General features: G+C 44.0%; 1 protein-coding gene and 1 pseudogene across 1 annotated transcript; one reads left to right on the top strand and one right to left on the bottom strand.

Annotated features, from left to right (window-relative positions):
* Positions 1 to 1,262: 1,262 nt before the first annotated feature.
* LOC110522862 (C3a anaphylatoxin chemotactic receptor pseudogene) lies at positions 1,263 to 2,223 on the top strand (annotated as a pseudogene).
* A 2,875-nt stretch (positions 2,224 to 5,098) lies between these two features.
* LOC149983290 (uncharacterized) lies at positions 5,099 to 8,963 on the bottom strand. The gene is made up of 3 exons (XM_090236652.1): positions 8,556 to 8,963; positions 8,079 to 8,203; positions 5,099 to 5,974 (listed from the first exon to the last, which is right to left on the bottom strand). Exons 1-3 carry the CDS (start codon positions 8,688 to 8,690, stop codon positions 5,854 to 5,856), a joined length of 381 nt encoding a protein of 126 aa, XP_090092778.1. The 5' UTR covers positions 8,691 to 8,963; the 3' UTR covers positions 5,099 to 5,853.
* Between the last annotated feature and the right edge of the window lie 8,007 nt (positions 8,964 to 16,970).

Raw genomic sequence — 16,970 nt, forward strand, 5'->3', positions numbered from 1 at the left:
CATACAGGTCGCAGTGGTGGGTAGTATATGGGGCTTTGGTGACAAAACTGTGATAGACTGCATCCAATTTATTGAGTAGGATATTGGAGGCTATTTTGTAAATTACATCGCCGAAGTCGAGGATTGGTAGGATGGTCAGTTTTACAAGGGTATGTTTGGCAGCATGAGTGAAGGGTGCTTTGTTGCGAAATAGGAAGCCAATTCTAGATTGAACTTTGGATTGGAGATGTTTGATGTGAGTCTGGAAGGAGAGTTTACAGTCTAACCAGACACCTAGGTATTTGTAGTTATCCACATATTCTAAGTCAGAGCCGTCCAAAGTAGTGATGTTGGACAGGCGGGCAAATGCAGGCAGCGATCGGTTGAAGAGCATGCATTTAGTTTTACTTGCATTTAAGAGCAATTGGAGACCACGGAAAGAGAGTTGTATGGCATTGAAGCTCGCCTGGAGAGTTGTTAACACAGTGTCCAAAGAAGGGCCAGAAGTATACAGAATGGTGTCGTCTGCGTAGAGGTGGATCAGAGACTCACCAGCAGCAAGAGCGACATCATTGATGTATACAGAGAAGAGAGTCGGTCCAAGAATTGAACCCTGTGGCACCCCCATAGAGACTGCCAGAGGCCTGGACAACAGACCCTCTGATTTGACACACTGAACTCTATCAGAGAAGTAGTTGGTGAACCAGGCGAGACAATCATTTGAGAAACCAAGGCTGTCGAGTCTGTCGAGTCATGAATGATTGTTAGTGAAATCACCCAATTTTTTGTGTGAAATTAGAAAATGAATGTATTGGCCTCCCGGGTGGCGCAGTGGTTAAGGGTGCTCTCCTGCAGCGCCAGCTGCGCCACCAAAGACTCGCACCCAGGCTCTGTCGCAACCGGGAGGTCCGTGGGGCGATGCACAATTGGCCTAGCATCGTCCGGGTTAGGGAGGGTTTGGCCGGTAGGGAAATCCTTGTCTCATCGCGCACCAGTTACTTTGAAGAATCTAATATATATTTTGATTTGTTTAACACTTTTTGCTTATTACATGATTCCATATGTGTTATTTCATAGTTTTGATGTCTAAACTATTATTCTACAATGTAGAAAATAGTGAAAAATTAAGAAAAACTCTTAAATGAGTAGGTGTGTCCAAACTTTTGGCTGGTATTGTATGCATTTAGTCAGAATATGACTGACATTCTGTATCAAACAACTAGTGACAACATGCATTTCTCAGAGGATTATGGTAATTTCTCAGAGGAATATGGGGATTAACAATGGGACTTGCACAGAAGAGTATGGGGATTAACAATGGGACTTTCACAGAAGAGTATGGGGATTCCAATGGGACTTTCACAGAAGAGTAGGGGGAGTTTGACTTGTATTATGACCAATTCAATTAAAGGTATTTCTCAGAACAAGGGCATCCATCCATACGGGTGGTGTCTATGGTCCTATACAGCATTACCTGTGTCCTCGGTATCCCAGGCAACAACTTTGTCATTTGGATAGCTAGAGTCAAGATGAAGAGAACAGTCAACACCATCTGGTTTGTTATCCTGGATGTGGCTGACCTGCTCTGCTGTGTCTCCATCCCTCCATCCCTTTCTCTATTACTGAAATCATACTGAACCACCACTGGAGAGGCTATGTGCAAGGTGTCTTCACTCTGGTCCTTATCAGTTTGGACCACTTTGCCCTGGTCATCCTGCCTTTCTGGACCCAGAACCACCGGAGCCTCACCCTGGCCTGGCTGCTGTGTGGTCTGGCCTGGGTCCTGGCCCTGCTCCTCAGCCTCCCTCTACGATCTACAGAGGAATAGTACTCCTTGATTATAGGAACACGTCACTGTGCACCCATCACCACCTACTAGACAAAACTGAGGGCAACCATCCGGCCATCACAGCTATCAAAGCCACCCACGTCACCAGGCTTCCTCATCCCCTTGTTGGTCATCACTGTCTGCTACCTGCTCAAATCCCAGAGGGCCATCTTGATCATATTGGGTGTTGTGGCTGTGTTCTTTATGTGCTGTCTGCCGTATCACATCATAGGGCTGGTGATGCAGTATGGAGGGGAGGCCTCGTAAGTCATGGCCCAGGCCCTGGACCCCCTGGCCATCTCCTTTGGCTTACAGCAACCCTCTTTCCGTATGTCTTTATGGGTCAGGACTTAAGGAAGAGGGTCAGGGTATCTCTTAGGAAAATATTTGAAAACGTGTTCCCCTGTGTACTCTAAAGGACAGCCGCAGCGGTCACGGTTCACAAACTCATCTGAGGCTCAGGTCTGAGTCGGAAAGAAGAGAATAAATAACTCCTGTCTCAAAGATACCCAATATGTAGATGAAGAAACACATGTTGGTGTTTTCTGACTTGTTGAGGCACTGAATGTGCATGATTAATGAATGAACAGTAGTTAAGAAATTAGACATTGAGCCAAACAAACGACGGTTGGACGTTCAGTCCATGCCCGATTGGAATGTTGCCTGCATTGCTTTGAGTTTTAAGCTGTCGTGTCCTAAAACTCGTATCTCTGTTGCACTTACAGTGCCTTCAGAAAGTATTCACACATCTTGATTTCTTCCACATGTTGTTGTGTTACAGCCTGAATTCAAAATGGATTAACTTGATGTTGTTTGTCACTGGCCTACACACAATAACACATAATGGCAAAGTGGAATTATGGTGAAGTTATTAATTACACTTCGAATGGTGTATCAATACATCCAGTCACTACAAAGTTACAGGTGTCCTTCCTAACTCAGTTACCGGAGAGGAAGGAAATCGCTCAGGGATTTCACCATGTGGCCAATGGCGACTTTAAAAGTTTAATGGCTGTGATAGGAGAAAACTGAGGAAGGATCAACAACATTGTTGCTACTCCACAATACTAACCTGCATGACAGTGGGGAAAAAGGAAGCCTTTACAGAATAAACATATTGCAAAACATGAATTCTGAGAAGAATAACGGGCACAATCCAGGTGTGGAAAAATCTTGTAGACTTACCCAGAAAGACTCACAGCTGTAATCGCTGCCAAAGGTGCTTCTACAAAGTTTTGACTCAGGGGTGTGAACACTTATGTAAAGGAGATACAGTACTTCTGTATTTCATTATCAATAAATGAGCTAAAATGTATAAAAACACGCATTTACTTTGTCAATATGGGGTAATTGTGTGTAGATGGGTGAGAGAGAGAGAGAGAGATAAATTAATTTAATCAATTTTGAATTCTGGCTGTAACACAACAGAACGTAGAATAAGTCAAGGGGTATTAATGCTTTCTCTAGGCACTGTAGATGACCAGTAGGGTCATGGTGATGCTGAGGGATGTAGGATCATGGTGATGCTGTAGGATGTAGGAACATGGTGATGCTGTCGGACGTAGGATCATGGTGATGCTGTAGGATGTTGGTTCATGGTGATGCTGTAGGATGTAGGATCATGGTGATGCTATCGGACGTAGGATCATGGTGATGCTGTAGGATGTAGGTTCATGGTGATGCTGTAGGATGTAGGATCATGGTGATGCTATCGGACGCAGGATCATGGTGATGCTGTAGGATGTAGGATCATGGTGATGCTATCGGACGCAGGATCATGGTGATGTTGTAGGATGTAGGATCATGGTGATGCTATCGGACGCAGGATCATGGTGATGCTGTAGGATGTAGGTTCATGGTGATGATGTAGGATCATGGTGATGCTGTAGGATGTAGGAACATGGTGATGCTGTCGGACGTAGGATCATGGTGATGCTATCGGACGCAGGATCATGGTGATGCTGTAGGATGTATGATCATGGTGATGCTGTAGGATGTAGGAACATGGTGATGCTGTCGGACGTAGGATCATGGTGATGCTGTAGGATGTAGGATCATGGTGATGCTATCAGACGCAGGATCATGGTGATGCTGTAGGATGTATGATCATGGTGATGCTGTAGGATGTAGGATCATGGTGATGCTATCGGACGTAGGATCATGGTGATGCTGTAGGATGTAGGATCATGGTGATGCTATCGGACGCAGGATCATGGTGATGCTGTAGGATGTAGGTTCATGGTGATGATGTAGGATCATGGTGATGCTGTAGGATGTAGGAACATGGTGATGCTGTCGGACGTAGGATCATGGTGATGCTATCGGACGCAGGATCATGGTGATGCTGTAGGATGTATGATCATGGTGATGCTGTAGGATGTAGGAACATGGTGATGCTGTCGGACGTAGGATCATGGTGATGCTGTAGGATGTAGGATCATGGTGATGCTATCAGACGCAGGATCATGGTGATGCTGTAGGATGTATGATCATGGTGATGCTGTAGGATGTAGGATCATGGTGATGCTATCGGACGTAGGATCATGGTGATGCTGTAGGATGTATGATCATGGTGATGCAATCGGACGCAGGATCATGGTGATGCTGTAAGATGTATGATCATGGTGATGCTGTAGGATGTAGGTTCATGGTGATGCTGTAGGATATAGGTTCATGGTGATGCTGTAGGATGTAGGTTCATGGTGATGCTGTAGGATATAGGTTCATGGTGATGCTGTAGGATGTAGGTTCATGGTGATGCTGTAGGATGTAGGTTCATGGTGATGCTGTAGGATGTAGGATCATGGTGATGCTATCGGACGCAGGATCATGGTGATGCTGTAGGATGTATGATCATGGTGATGCTGTAGGATGTAGGATCATCGTGATGCTATCGTACGTAGGATCATGGTGATGCTGTAGGATGTAGGTTCATGGTGATGCTGTAGGATGTAGGATCATGGTGATGCTATCGGACGCAGGATCATGGTGATGCTGTAGGATGTATGATCATGGTGATGCAATCGGACGCAGGATCATGGTGATGCTGTAAGATGTATGATCATGGTGATGCTGTAGGATGTAGGTTCATGGTGATGCTGTAGGATATAGGTTCATGGTGATGCTGTAGGATGTAGGCTCATGGTGATGCTGTAGGATGTAGGTTCATGGTGATGCTGTAGGATGTAGGATCATGGCGATGTGTCAATTCAAAGCACAATGCTAATGTTTTGTTAAACTGATGACTGAAAGACCAACTTCTCCCCTCAGATAAAGGAACTACGCCTGCAGTGTAACCTGGCCGGAACACATCTTCGTGTTCTTCTTTTAATGTTGCAGATAAATTATGTTAAACATTATGAAATTCTATCTATATTTAAGCCCGGAAATTGGGACATTAACACATTTCTATGGTTTCTCTGAACTTTCCATACTTTTCTTTCTTGAAAAAGAAAACATACCATATTCTGTCAATCTTCATCATGTTTCCTCCCGATCACGTTGTATATTTCTCCGACACAAAAATCAAATAATTACCCAACCTGTCACCACGACTGTCACTCTGATGTACAGTCAAGTCTTCACATACTCCCCTGCACTTATTTAACTGCACAACAGATGGTCGCCTCAAAACTACGACATGAGTGTTAATGACAAAGTCTGTACAGCATGGCTCTGCAACTAATCATTCGGCGACATCCCATCCATTTGACTTTCTGCCATACCGTCTCCCTCGCAAGAAGTAAACTTCACTTCAGTTACAGTATTTCCCCTCAATCTATAGTCGTAATGTCATCATCTGAAATGGAGAAGCTAGTCCTAGTTAACCCTACATCATTAGTCTGAGTACCAGTCTTTTTTTAAGCTAATAATCCACTCCTTGTCACTCCCGTCATTTGCCAAAGATTGTCTTTGGCAAATGACAGGAGTTGCAATGAGTGGAATGTAGTATCTGAACAAGAGATAGCAGCCAGGCTAATCTACGTGTCATGACCTCAGTCAGATGGCTTAGAATGATGTAGATTCTAGAATGTAGATTCGAGTAGTCATTGACTGGGTATCTTGAAGGCCTGTTGGGACATCTTGGCCCTCCTGATGTGTTTCTCTTCGAAAAGCTCCAGCTGCTGGTTCCGAAGCTTCAGCCTCCTGAGCCACTCTTCCCGCAGCCTGTTGGAAGGGTGATGAACATGACCATTTTTAATTCATGGAGAATCAATCTGATAAAATAATTGACAGTGTGATACATGGGTGACTTGCAATGATAGCATAAACATGTCTGTAGAATACAACACCGAAACCTATCATGGCTCTATGAAGTGCATATACTTATCATCATGGCTAATGTTTACACCTCTCTTTTGGAGTAAAATGTGTTTTTCCTCTGCCTTTTTAATGTCCTGCCGCAAGTGGTCCTTTAACACGAAGATGACTTCAATAACTAATGCATTGATTTGCTAATTAACACCGTGTCACCTCCACTGCCCTCCCTGTCACTCACATAAACAAGATGCTACTCTGACACATGATCCTATTCAAACCTACAACGTGTCCATCAACATCAACCAGCCTCCCGGCTGCCTACATGACACGGACTCCACATTTCACAAGCACCCGTCAAAAACAATGCTGATCATATCTCTAGTGATCTGACGGGGTTCAAATACTATTTGAAATCATCTCAAGTACTTCATGGACCACCTATAGAGCCATTTTCTGTTTACCGTCAAATGTCATGCTCATCCCAACATCTAAAAGCTCTGTAGCAGGACGCTAATGTTGGGACCTTGACAATGGACCCTCACAGGGAGTGAGTGATGATCAAGAGAACAAACCAGATTGTTGGCTATAACTATGTTCAACAAGTACAATAACCTTCTGGCTTTATTGAACTCTGTTTGAGATATTGTACCTCGCCTCTCTGCCTTGCTAGTGGCGATCTGCGATGTTGTAGACGATAACCATCTGATTGCGCGTTTGTTATCGCACAAGCTGCATTTGAAGTTGCATGTTATCCTATCCACTGCTAGGTAAATAAAGAGGTTTCTGATGATAAACTGTGCGTGCAACTTCTCATGGCGTGGCTGGGAAATGGGTCTATAGACCGGTCCCAAAACGACAAACTTGGCACACCTGACTCTCCAGGTAGGCTATAGCAAATGCTCAAAGTATTTGAGAGATAGTAGATGAACCCAGGTCTGAACACAATTCACCAGTGACTCAGCATTAGGCCTAATGCTGGTTGTGGAGTAATGAGACAGTATTTCTTAACCTCTCTACCTTTCTTTCACTCATCCCTCTCTCCCTCCCTCCATCCACCCCTCCCTGGCAGCAATTACCTTTGCAGTCAGTTATTTCATTGTGTAACGAAGGGGATTTGTGGATCACACAGATACACATATTAATACAGGGAGGATCAGCCTCAAGGCCCATTGTGTCGTTCTGTGTGTGAACAATCTATACATTCATTACAGGCGGTGGAGGGTTCGGGCTGCTTTAGAGGGCCCCTCCCATCTGTTCCAAAGGAAACACATTCTGCTCACATCGATTAGTCACAGGACCAAAGAGGAAGGATTAGGGTGCATTTGTAACAATACGTTCTTAATCCCTACTGACCTGACTGCAGCAGCAGAGCACAGCATACTGCCCGACGGCCTGTCTCTCTGCCTGCCTGCCTACCTGGCTGCCTGCACATCTTCCCGCTTGTCTCCCTGCCTGTTTGCCTGCCAGTCTGTAGCTAGGCTCTGTAGTCTACCCGCCTCAGCCTGCAATCGATTAGAACTCATTTGCATGTCAGTTATGCTTCAAGGGCGCAAGGCGTGTTGTCTTGGTTACTGTCGGTTAAGTTCTGAGCAGCATCTCAAGAACAGATGCTCATAGTGAGGAGATTGGTTCCGATATTAGACTAGTTACTGTCCTGTGCAGAATTGAGTTATAGGCGACCAAACCAACAGGCTGTGTTGCAGTAAAGAAACACTGTGGAAAAGACAGAAACATTTTATTTTTCCTCTGGAGATGAATGCTGAACATTTGGGGGGGGGGGGGGGGGACCAAAGCCAATTACTCAATGAGCCCTAGTGTAAGTAGCTTATGGTTGTGCATGGAGACAGAATTCCAATGGTAATTACTGTCTATAAAGTAGACTTTATTAAGACAAGAAAATGCATTTTCCTTTTCCTGAGGTTTGGAAATCTACTTTCCCACTGCACTATTCTTCATAACAGTGATGGTCTATAGTTGATAAGGCAATGTGGCTATTGACAGAGATACTTACTTTGATAAAGCACTGCTCTTCATTCTGGATTCCTCACTCCCCATTATATCGCTGTGACTTTCGATTTTCTCCTCCCAGTATTTCTTTAGCTTGTGTTTATCATGGATCCGAGCCAAGCTCATTTTCTGAAAGAAAGTAAGGAGGGAAGATGTCATTTCAATTCAGGAGAACATTTTAGGCTCATAGCCCATATTATACTAACTCAGGCAAATTTTTATTGTTACAATTTTAATATCAGAATTGATATCTGTTTTAGTACAGCGAGTGTGTTCAAAATATTACCACTGTGCACTACCTGGTCTCTATTGATTGTATTACTCTTTAAAGGTGCCCCTGCTCCCACACGGTGAGTGTAGGAACATGCTCACCAAATAATTCATGAGGTACAAACAAACACAAACATCGCTGGGAATTGAGAAACACATGACACAGAAACACTTCACAGCTCATAAACACAGAAAAACAGGAGAGACTTACTGCCAAGATTGGATCAGTGTCCTCTCCCTGTGTCTGTCTGATGATGAGGGTCTGCAGTGCTGCTATCAGTCTGAAACAGTAGTCGTCCAGAGGTGTACAGTCTGTCCAAAAATGCACCTCAGTGGCAGGATGCATGTTGGACACTCAATCACTCATACACACGCCATCTCTCTCTCTCTCTCTCTCTCTCTCTCTCTCTCTCTCTCTCTCTCTCTCCCATTCCCATTCCCATGGCTGTCTGTGTATTTCTGAAACAATGACACTGGTCAGCCCCCCTGTTCCATTCCGTTCCACTCTGCCAGCGTCGGGACACATTGCTAACAGAGGCAAAAGGGAATTCCACAATTCCCACTCAGACAGTGGGTGTTATGCTTCACACACTCACGGTATGGTCCATCCGATGACACTGGGCTTAATACAAACCCAGCCCAGCGCCATAGGGCAAGCAGGTGCTTAACCAGGGCTTAGCCAGCCTCCACACCCCCAATGGCCTGAAAAGACGAAGGACAGGGGGACAGCTAATACCCAGGACTGCTGGGGCATGATTAGACATTTTAACTGAAAAAATATTAAATGCACACATCCAGAAACACCTGATTAATATGGCTGTGGGCAGTATTGAGTAGCTTGGATGAATAAGGTGCCCAGAGTAAACTGCCTGCTACTCAGTCCCAGTTTCTAATATATGCATATGATTAGTATATTTGGATAGAAAACACACTGAAGTTTCTAAAACTGTTTGAATGATGTCTGTGAGTATAACAGAACTCATATGGTAGGCAAAAACCTGAGAAAAAATCCAACCAGGAAGTGGGAAATCTGAGGTTGGTCGTTTTTCAACTCATTCCCTATTGAAGATACAGTAGGATATTGGTCATGTTGCATTTCTTACGGCTTTCAGTAGATGTCAACAGTCTCTAGAATCTTGTTTGAGGCTTCTACTGTGAAGTGGGGGCAAATGAGAGGGGAATGAGTCAGAAGCTCGTTCACGTGAGCGACCTCGCGTTCCATTGCTTTTCTACAGACAAAGGAATTCTCCGGCTGGAGATTATTAAAGATTTATATTAAAAACATCCTAAAGATTGATTCTATACATCGTTTGACATGTTTATACGGACTGTAAAAAAAAAATTACATTTCGCCTGCAACTAGTGAATGTGCTTCGTGAGTTTTGATTTGTTTACCAAACGCGCTAACTAAAGAAGCTATTTGGACATAAATTATGGACATTATCGAACAAAAAAACATTTATTGTGGAACTGGGATTCCTGGGAGTGCATTCTGATGAAGATCATCAAAGGTAAGTGAATATTTATAATGTTATTTCTGACTTCTGTTGACTGCACAATATGGCGGATATCTGTTTGGGTTGTTTCGACTCTGAGCTCCGTACTCAGATTATTGCATGGTTTGCTTTTTCCATAAAGATTTTTTGAAACCTGACACAGTGGTTGCATTAAGGAGAAGTGTATCTAAAGTTCCATGTATAACACTTGTGTGTTCATCAACATTTATAATGAGTATTTCTGTAAATTGATGTGGCTCTCTGCAAAATCACCGGATGTTTTGGAACTACTGAACATAACTTGCCAATGTAAACTCAGATTTTTTAAAATATAAATAGGAACTTTATCGAACAAAACATACATTTATTGTGTAACATGAAGTCCTATGAATGTCATCTGATGAAGATCATCAAAGGTTAGTGATTAATTCTATCTCTATTTCTGATTTGTGTGACTCCTCTCTTTGGCTGGAAAATTGGCTGTATTTTTCTGTGACTCTGACCTAACATAATCATTTGTGGTGCTTTTGCTGTAAAACCTATTTGAAATCTGACACTGTGGTGGGATTAACAAGAAGTGTATCTTTAAAATGATGGGAAATACTTGTATGTCTGAGGAATTTTAATTATGAGATTTCTATTGTTTTGAATTTGGCGCCCTGCACTTTCACTGGCTGTTGTCATATTGATCCCGTTAGCGGGATCTCAGCCATAAGAAGTGTTAACTGGCTCTCTCACCACCACCATAAATGTTATAGTACAGGCTACCCATTCACAGGGATGAGGCTGTCGTGGAGGCCACACAAAGGTTGGTTCTAAAATGTGTAGGCCTGCACTACTGAAATGTCAGTTTGGTGACTGTGCCTGCTTGAAGGGAAAGAAATTGAAAAAGCATGTCTGTCTGCAGTTTTTATGGTGTCCAACACTTCCAATGTAGATGTAATTTAAACTGTCAATCACTACTTTCTCTGTGACACTGCAATGCCTGACTGAATATGAAGTGACAGAATAAGTCACGAACACAATATTAATGAAGATGACCTTGCACTTCTGCAAAGTCAAGATTTGGCATTTTGTTACCCGTTAATTTAGATAAAAAGTGTCTTCCACAGATTGAGAGCTGCATTACTGTTGTTGGGTGAATTTGTCAGTTGTTATGGTTCTTTGAGAAAGGAGTGAGGGAAATACAGTATATGCATGTTGTTGATGTCTCAGCTTCTGTTTTAATCAAAGATAACCAGCCCAGTATTCCCTCATAATATCTCATTCAGATTATGTGTAAATCGTAAACAGAGTTGTAAATGTAAACAGGGCTTATAGAATCGGCAGGACACTGTTTGTAACGGCATTCCTCCTCCTCTTCTGAGCAGGAGAAGCGAGAAGGATCGGAGGACCAATGCGCAGCGTGGTAAGTGTCCATAACGTTTTATTTTAAGATATAAACTGAACACTATGAAAATACAAAACAATAAACGTGAACATGAACGAAACCGAAACAGTACCGTGTGGCAACAAACACACACACATGGAAAACAAACACCCACAACTCAAAAGTGAAACCCAGGCTACGTAAGTATGATTCTCAATCAGAGACAACTAACGACACCTGCCTCTGATTGAGAACCATACTAGGCTGAACTCAAAACCCCAACGTAGAAAAACACACATAGACTGCCCACCCCAACTCACGCCCTGACCATACTAAATAAAGACAAAACAAAGGAAATAAGGGTCAGAATGTGACACTGTTTATCTTTCCAAAGGACAGATTAACACGGTCAGCACTTGACTGAGTCCACCTGGAGTCCCCGAAGGGCGGAGGTTTTCACTTTTGGAACTATGCCATTGGTTCCATAGAGCCAAACAAGCTCAATCAAGCACCCTTTAAGGATAACAGTGGCCGTGGCACTGCTTGAGTGGGAACAGGTGAAGAAAACATTTAGAATGTGCTCTTTTGGAGGGTTTCGTAATATGAAAAATGTACTGTAAGCACTGCTTAAACATGGAATCCGCAGTATGGGGAAACAGCGGCACTGGTCGCCCCCACCACAGTTTTTGTTGCATAGCTGAGGAGCTTCGTGCAGCAAGGTAAAAAAAACATCTGTGGTACATATTGTGCTCTTCTATCGCCTGTGCAATGATGTTCGAGAGGAAAAAACAGTGTTCGTTGTTTGCAGTGACTTGTTTGTTGCTGTAATATCGCAAACGGACGTGGCACTTTCACCGTGAAGGATTCCAGCTTCAAGTGTTTGAAATAATTCTTGAACCCACCCGACCCAGGTCAGAGAGCAAATCCCCATCTCAAGTACTCAGCCGCAAACCCTTCAATCCAAGTCTATAACCACACAACTAAACTCTTTCCCAGGCTCAATTGCTACTACATAGAGCCAAGATTACCATACGGCCATCATCACAGGAGGTTGGTCACACCTTAATTGGGAGGACGGACTCGCGGTAATGGCTGGAGCGGAATTAGTGGAATGGTATCAAACACATGGTTTCTAAGGTTTCCTTGAGTTTAATGCCATTCCAGACATTACTACAAGCCGTTCTCCCCTCAGCATCCTCCACTGACCACCATGTAACAGCAACACAGGGTGTTAAGGATCTGGGTGTGCCACCACCACAGGGCTCCTCTCTTTTCTCATGTTACAGTGTTTGGGTTAACAATGAGCGTTATCTGAGCCAGGCGGCCAGGACAGGGAAGTCAGCCATAAGGCATGACAAAACTGTGGTCTGACGTGCCTGTGTTTTGGCTGGGCAGCTGCCCGTCTGGATTTGGCCAAAAATCGATGGGGTGTGAGACACTGCAATGTGCGTGGGAGAGGCTGTCTGGTGTGTGTGTGTGTGTGTGCGATTAGTTGTTGTCTTTGTGTGTGTGAGGTCAAATAAGTGATTTACACCTGGTTTTTATATTCTTATTATCATTACTAATCAATGCTAAGGTCTACGGGAAAGGGTGAAGAGTGGAGAGGTAGAATGAGGGATGTGTTGGGGAGGAGAAGGGTGCAGAGTGGAGAGGTAGAACGAGGGATGCGTTGGGGAGGAGAAGGGTGCAGAGTGGAGAGGTAGAATGAGGGATGCGTTGTGGAGGAGAAGGGTGCAGAGTGGAGAGGTAGAATGAGGGATGCGTTGTGGAGGAGAAGGGTGCAGAGTGGAGAAGTAGAATGAGGGATGCGTTGTAGAGGAGAAGGGTGCAGAGTGGAGAGGTAGAATGAGGGATGCGTTGGGGAGGAGAAGGGTGCAGAGTGGAGAGGTAGAATGAGGGATGCGTTGTGGAGGAGAAGGGTGCAGAGTGGAGAGGTAGAATGAGGGATGCGTTGTGGAGGAGAAGGGTGCAGAGTGGAGAGGTAGAATGAGGGATGCATTGTGGAGGAGAAGGGTGCAGAGTGGAGAGGTAGAATGAGGGATGCGTTGGGGAGGAGAAGGGTGCAAAGTGGAGAGGTAGAATGAGGGATGCGTTGTGGAGGAGAAGGGTGCAGAGTGGAGAGGTAGAATGAGGGATGCGTTGTGGAGGAGAAGGGTGCAGAGTGTAAATAAAGCTGAGCTTTACATCACATTTAAAAATGTTTCAGGCACTGTGAAGATAACCTACAGTAAAGGACTGTTTCAGTGTGATGAATGTTTCATTCTCAGACTGTAAGTGATTTTGTGATTGGACCCAGAGCCTTTGGACCCATAAGCTTGAACAACCATCTGGTATACTCACAAGCTTACAATCAGTTTAGTATTTACGAGGCTAAGAGCCCTGAGCTCAAGACAACAAACCAACAACTACAAGCAATATGGGCATAACCTCGAACATGCGCGCACAAACATGTGCGCGCGCGCATGCATGTACAGTACCAGTTTGGACACACCAACTCATTCAATGGTTTTTCTTTATTTTCTGCAATTTATTTTAATTTTCATATACACTACCGTTCAAAAGTTTGGGGTCACTTAGAAATGTCCTTGTTTTTGAAAAGAAAAGCACATTTTTTGGCCATTAAAATAACCTCAAATTGATCAGAAATACACTGTTAATGCTGGAAACAGCAGATTATTTTATGAAAATCTACATAGGGGTACAGAGTCCCATTATCAGCAACCATCACTCCTGTGTTCCAATGGCACGTTGTGTTAGCTAATCCAAGTTTATAATTTTAAAAGGCTAGTTGATCATTAGAAAAACCTTTTGCAATTATGTTAGCACAGCTGAAAACTGTTGTGCTAATTAAAGAAGTAATAAAACTGGCTTTCTTAAGACCAGTTGAGTATCTGGAGCATCAGCATTTGTGGGTTCGATTACAGGCTCAAAATGGCCAGAAACAAATAAGTTTCTTCTGAAACTCGTCAGCCTATTCTTGTTTTGAGAAATGAAGGCTATTCGATGCACGAAATTGCCATGAAACTGAAGATCTCGTACAACGCTGTGTACTACTCCCTTTACAGAACAGCGCAAACTGGCTCTAGAATAGAAAGAGGAGTGGGAGGCCCCGGTGCACAACTGAGCAAGAGGACAAGTACATTAGAGTGTCTAGTTTGAGAAACAGACGCCTCACAAGTCCTCAACTGGCTGCTTCATTAAATAATACCTGCAAAACACCAGTCTCAATGTCAACAGTGAAGAGGCGACTCCGGTATAGTTCCACTGTCCAATGTCTGTGTTCTTTTGCCCATCTTAATATAAAATGTTTTTTGGCCAGTCTGAGATATGGCTTTTCCGTTGCAACTCTGCCTAGAAGGCCAGCAACCCGGAGTCGCCTCTTCACTGTTGACGTTGAGACTGTTTTTTTACGGGTACTATTTAATGAAGATGCACATCTCTAGTTTGGCTACAGCAGGTTCTACCATTTCACATTAGCCTGTAATCACTAGTTACACTATATATACAAAAGTATGTGGACACCCATTCAAATGAGTGGAATCACCTATTTTAGGCACACCCGTTGCTCACAGGTGTATAAAATCGAGCACACAGCCATGCAATCTCCATAGACAAACATTGGCAGTAGAATAGCCTTACTGAAGAGCTCAGGGACTTTCAACGTGGCGCCGTCATAGGATGCCACCTTTCCAACAAGTCAGTTCATCAAATTTCTGCCCTGCTAGAGCTTCCCCGGTCAACTGTATGCGCTGTAATTGTGAAGTGGAATAGTCTAGGAGCAACACTGGCTCAGCCACGAAGTTGTAGGCCACACAAGCTCACAGAACGGGGCCGCCGAGTGCTGAAGTGTGTAGAGCGTAAAAATTGTCTCTCCTTGGTTGCAACACTCACTATAGAGTTCCTAACTGCCTCTGGAAGCATCGGCAGCACATTCGTCAGGAGCTTTATGAAATGGATTTCCATGGCACAAGCCTAAGATCACCATGCGCAATGCCAAGAGTTGGCTGGAGTGGTGTAAAGAGCGCCACCATTGGACTCTGGTGCAGTGTAAACACGTTCTCTGGAGTGATGAATCACGCTTCCCCATCTGGCAGTCTGACGGCTTAATCTGGGTTTGGCGAATGCCAGGAGAACGCTAATTGGCCTAATGCATAGTGCCAATTGTACAGTTTGGTGGAGGAGGAATACTGGTCTGGGGCTGTTTTTCATGTTTCTAGCTAGGCTTCTTAGTTCTAGTGAAGGGAAATATTAAGGCTACAGCATACAATGCCATTCTAGACAATTCCGTGCTTCCAACTTTGTGGCAGCAGTTTGGGGAAGGCCTTTTCCAGTTTCAGCATGACAATGCCCCCGTGCACAAAGCGAGGTCCATACCGAAATGATTTGCCGAGATCGGTGTGGAAGAACTTGCACAGAGCCCTGACCTCAACACCATCGAACACCTTTGCGATGAATTGGAACGCCGACTGCGAGCCGGGCCTAATTGCCCAACATCAGTGCCCGATCTAACTAATGCTCTTGTGGCTGAATGGAGGCAAGTCCCCGCAGCAATGTTCCAACATCTAGTGGAAGCCTTCCCAGAAGAGTATGTTATAGCAGCAAAGGGGGGACCAATTCCACATGAATGCCCATGATTTTGGAATGAGATGTTCGATGAGCACGTGTCCACATACTTTTGGTCATGTAGTGTATTTACTTCTAAACAAAATACTTTTTTGGGCGGATTCTTTCTGTTTGATTTACTGTTTGAACAGTCGCTGAGATTATATTTGGTTATAAATGCAAAATAGACTACTTTGATGAATAGCCTTCATAACCTATTGATCAGAACAAGGAACTAAGCGACAACACTGACCCCCATGGCTGCGCAAGGAATAATACGGTGTGTCTCAATTTTCAGGTAGTAAAGAAATACGTAGAATGCCGGAGCGTATTTTGTGACAAAAATGACATTGAATCTTGCGTGTGTAGTAAGCTTAAAGGAGAGAGCTGTTGTGTTAAAGTGCAACCTGAGGAAACACTTCCTCGGGTTTACAGGCTGTGAGAATTTCATTGCTACCCTTTATTTTTGTCACATGCACCAAACACAGCAGGTGTAGACTTTACTGTGAAATGCTTAAATAACTAGCTAGCAAGATGACGAGGAAACAATTGAATTCACTCTCCATAATCCCATAGACATTTTTTTTTTGCTAGCTAGCTAACGCTAGCTAAACCAACATCTTTTTTTACTTTTTGTTGTCACTCCTGTTGGTTCCAAAGCCACATTGTCGGCCACTGAGAGGCATTGTGATTCTACAAGTAGAAATGGAAGGTTAGTCGGTACTAAGTACATCTTTTGTTCGAGCAAGAAAAGGAACGGCCTCCTACTTTGATAAGTACATATTGGCAGTCTATCACCAGTTAGATTATCTGTTTCTTGTTTTAGACAGTGAGAGAGAGAGAGAGAGAGAGAGAGAGAGAGAGAGAGAGAGAGAGAGAGGGCGCAAGAGAAAGAGCAGACTCAACCTGCCCCATCTGCCGCCCACTGGCCAAGCTCTCACACACGGATGACATTGGACATTGCCCCGCCCTAATGAAGGGGGATGACAGCTCCCCAGGGATTTAACAGTCAGTCTTGTTAACGGGACATATTCCTCCATGATGATGTGGAGGTCTGAGGGGTCTCTAAGTCAGGCAGTGACTCTAAAAGGGGTCGGAGGAGGGAAGGAAATGCCATATGAGTAGTTTTTTGTCTATAAACAACATTTAATACAAACAC

This window comes from Oncorhynchus mykiss, chromosome 5 (assembly GCF_057628025.1).
Source record: "Oncorhynchus mykiss isolate SJ-2025 chromosome 5, ASM5762802v1, whole genome shotgun sequence".
NCBI classification, from domain to species: domain Eukaryota; kingdom Metazoa; phylum Chordata; class Actinopteri; order Salmoniformes; family Salmonidae; genus Oncorhynchus; species Oncorhynchus mykiss.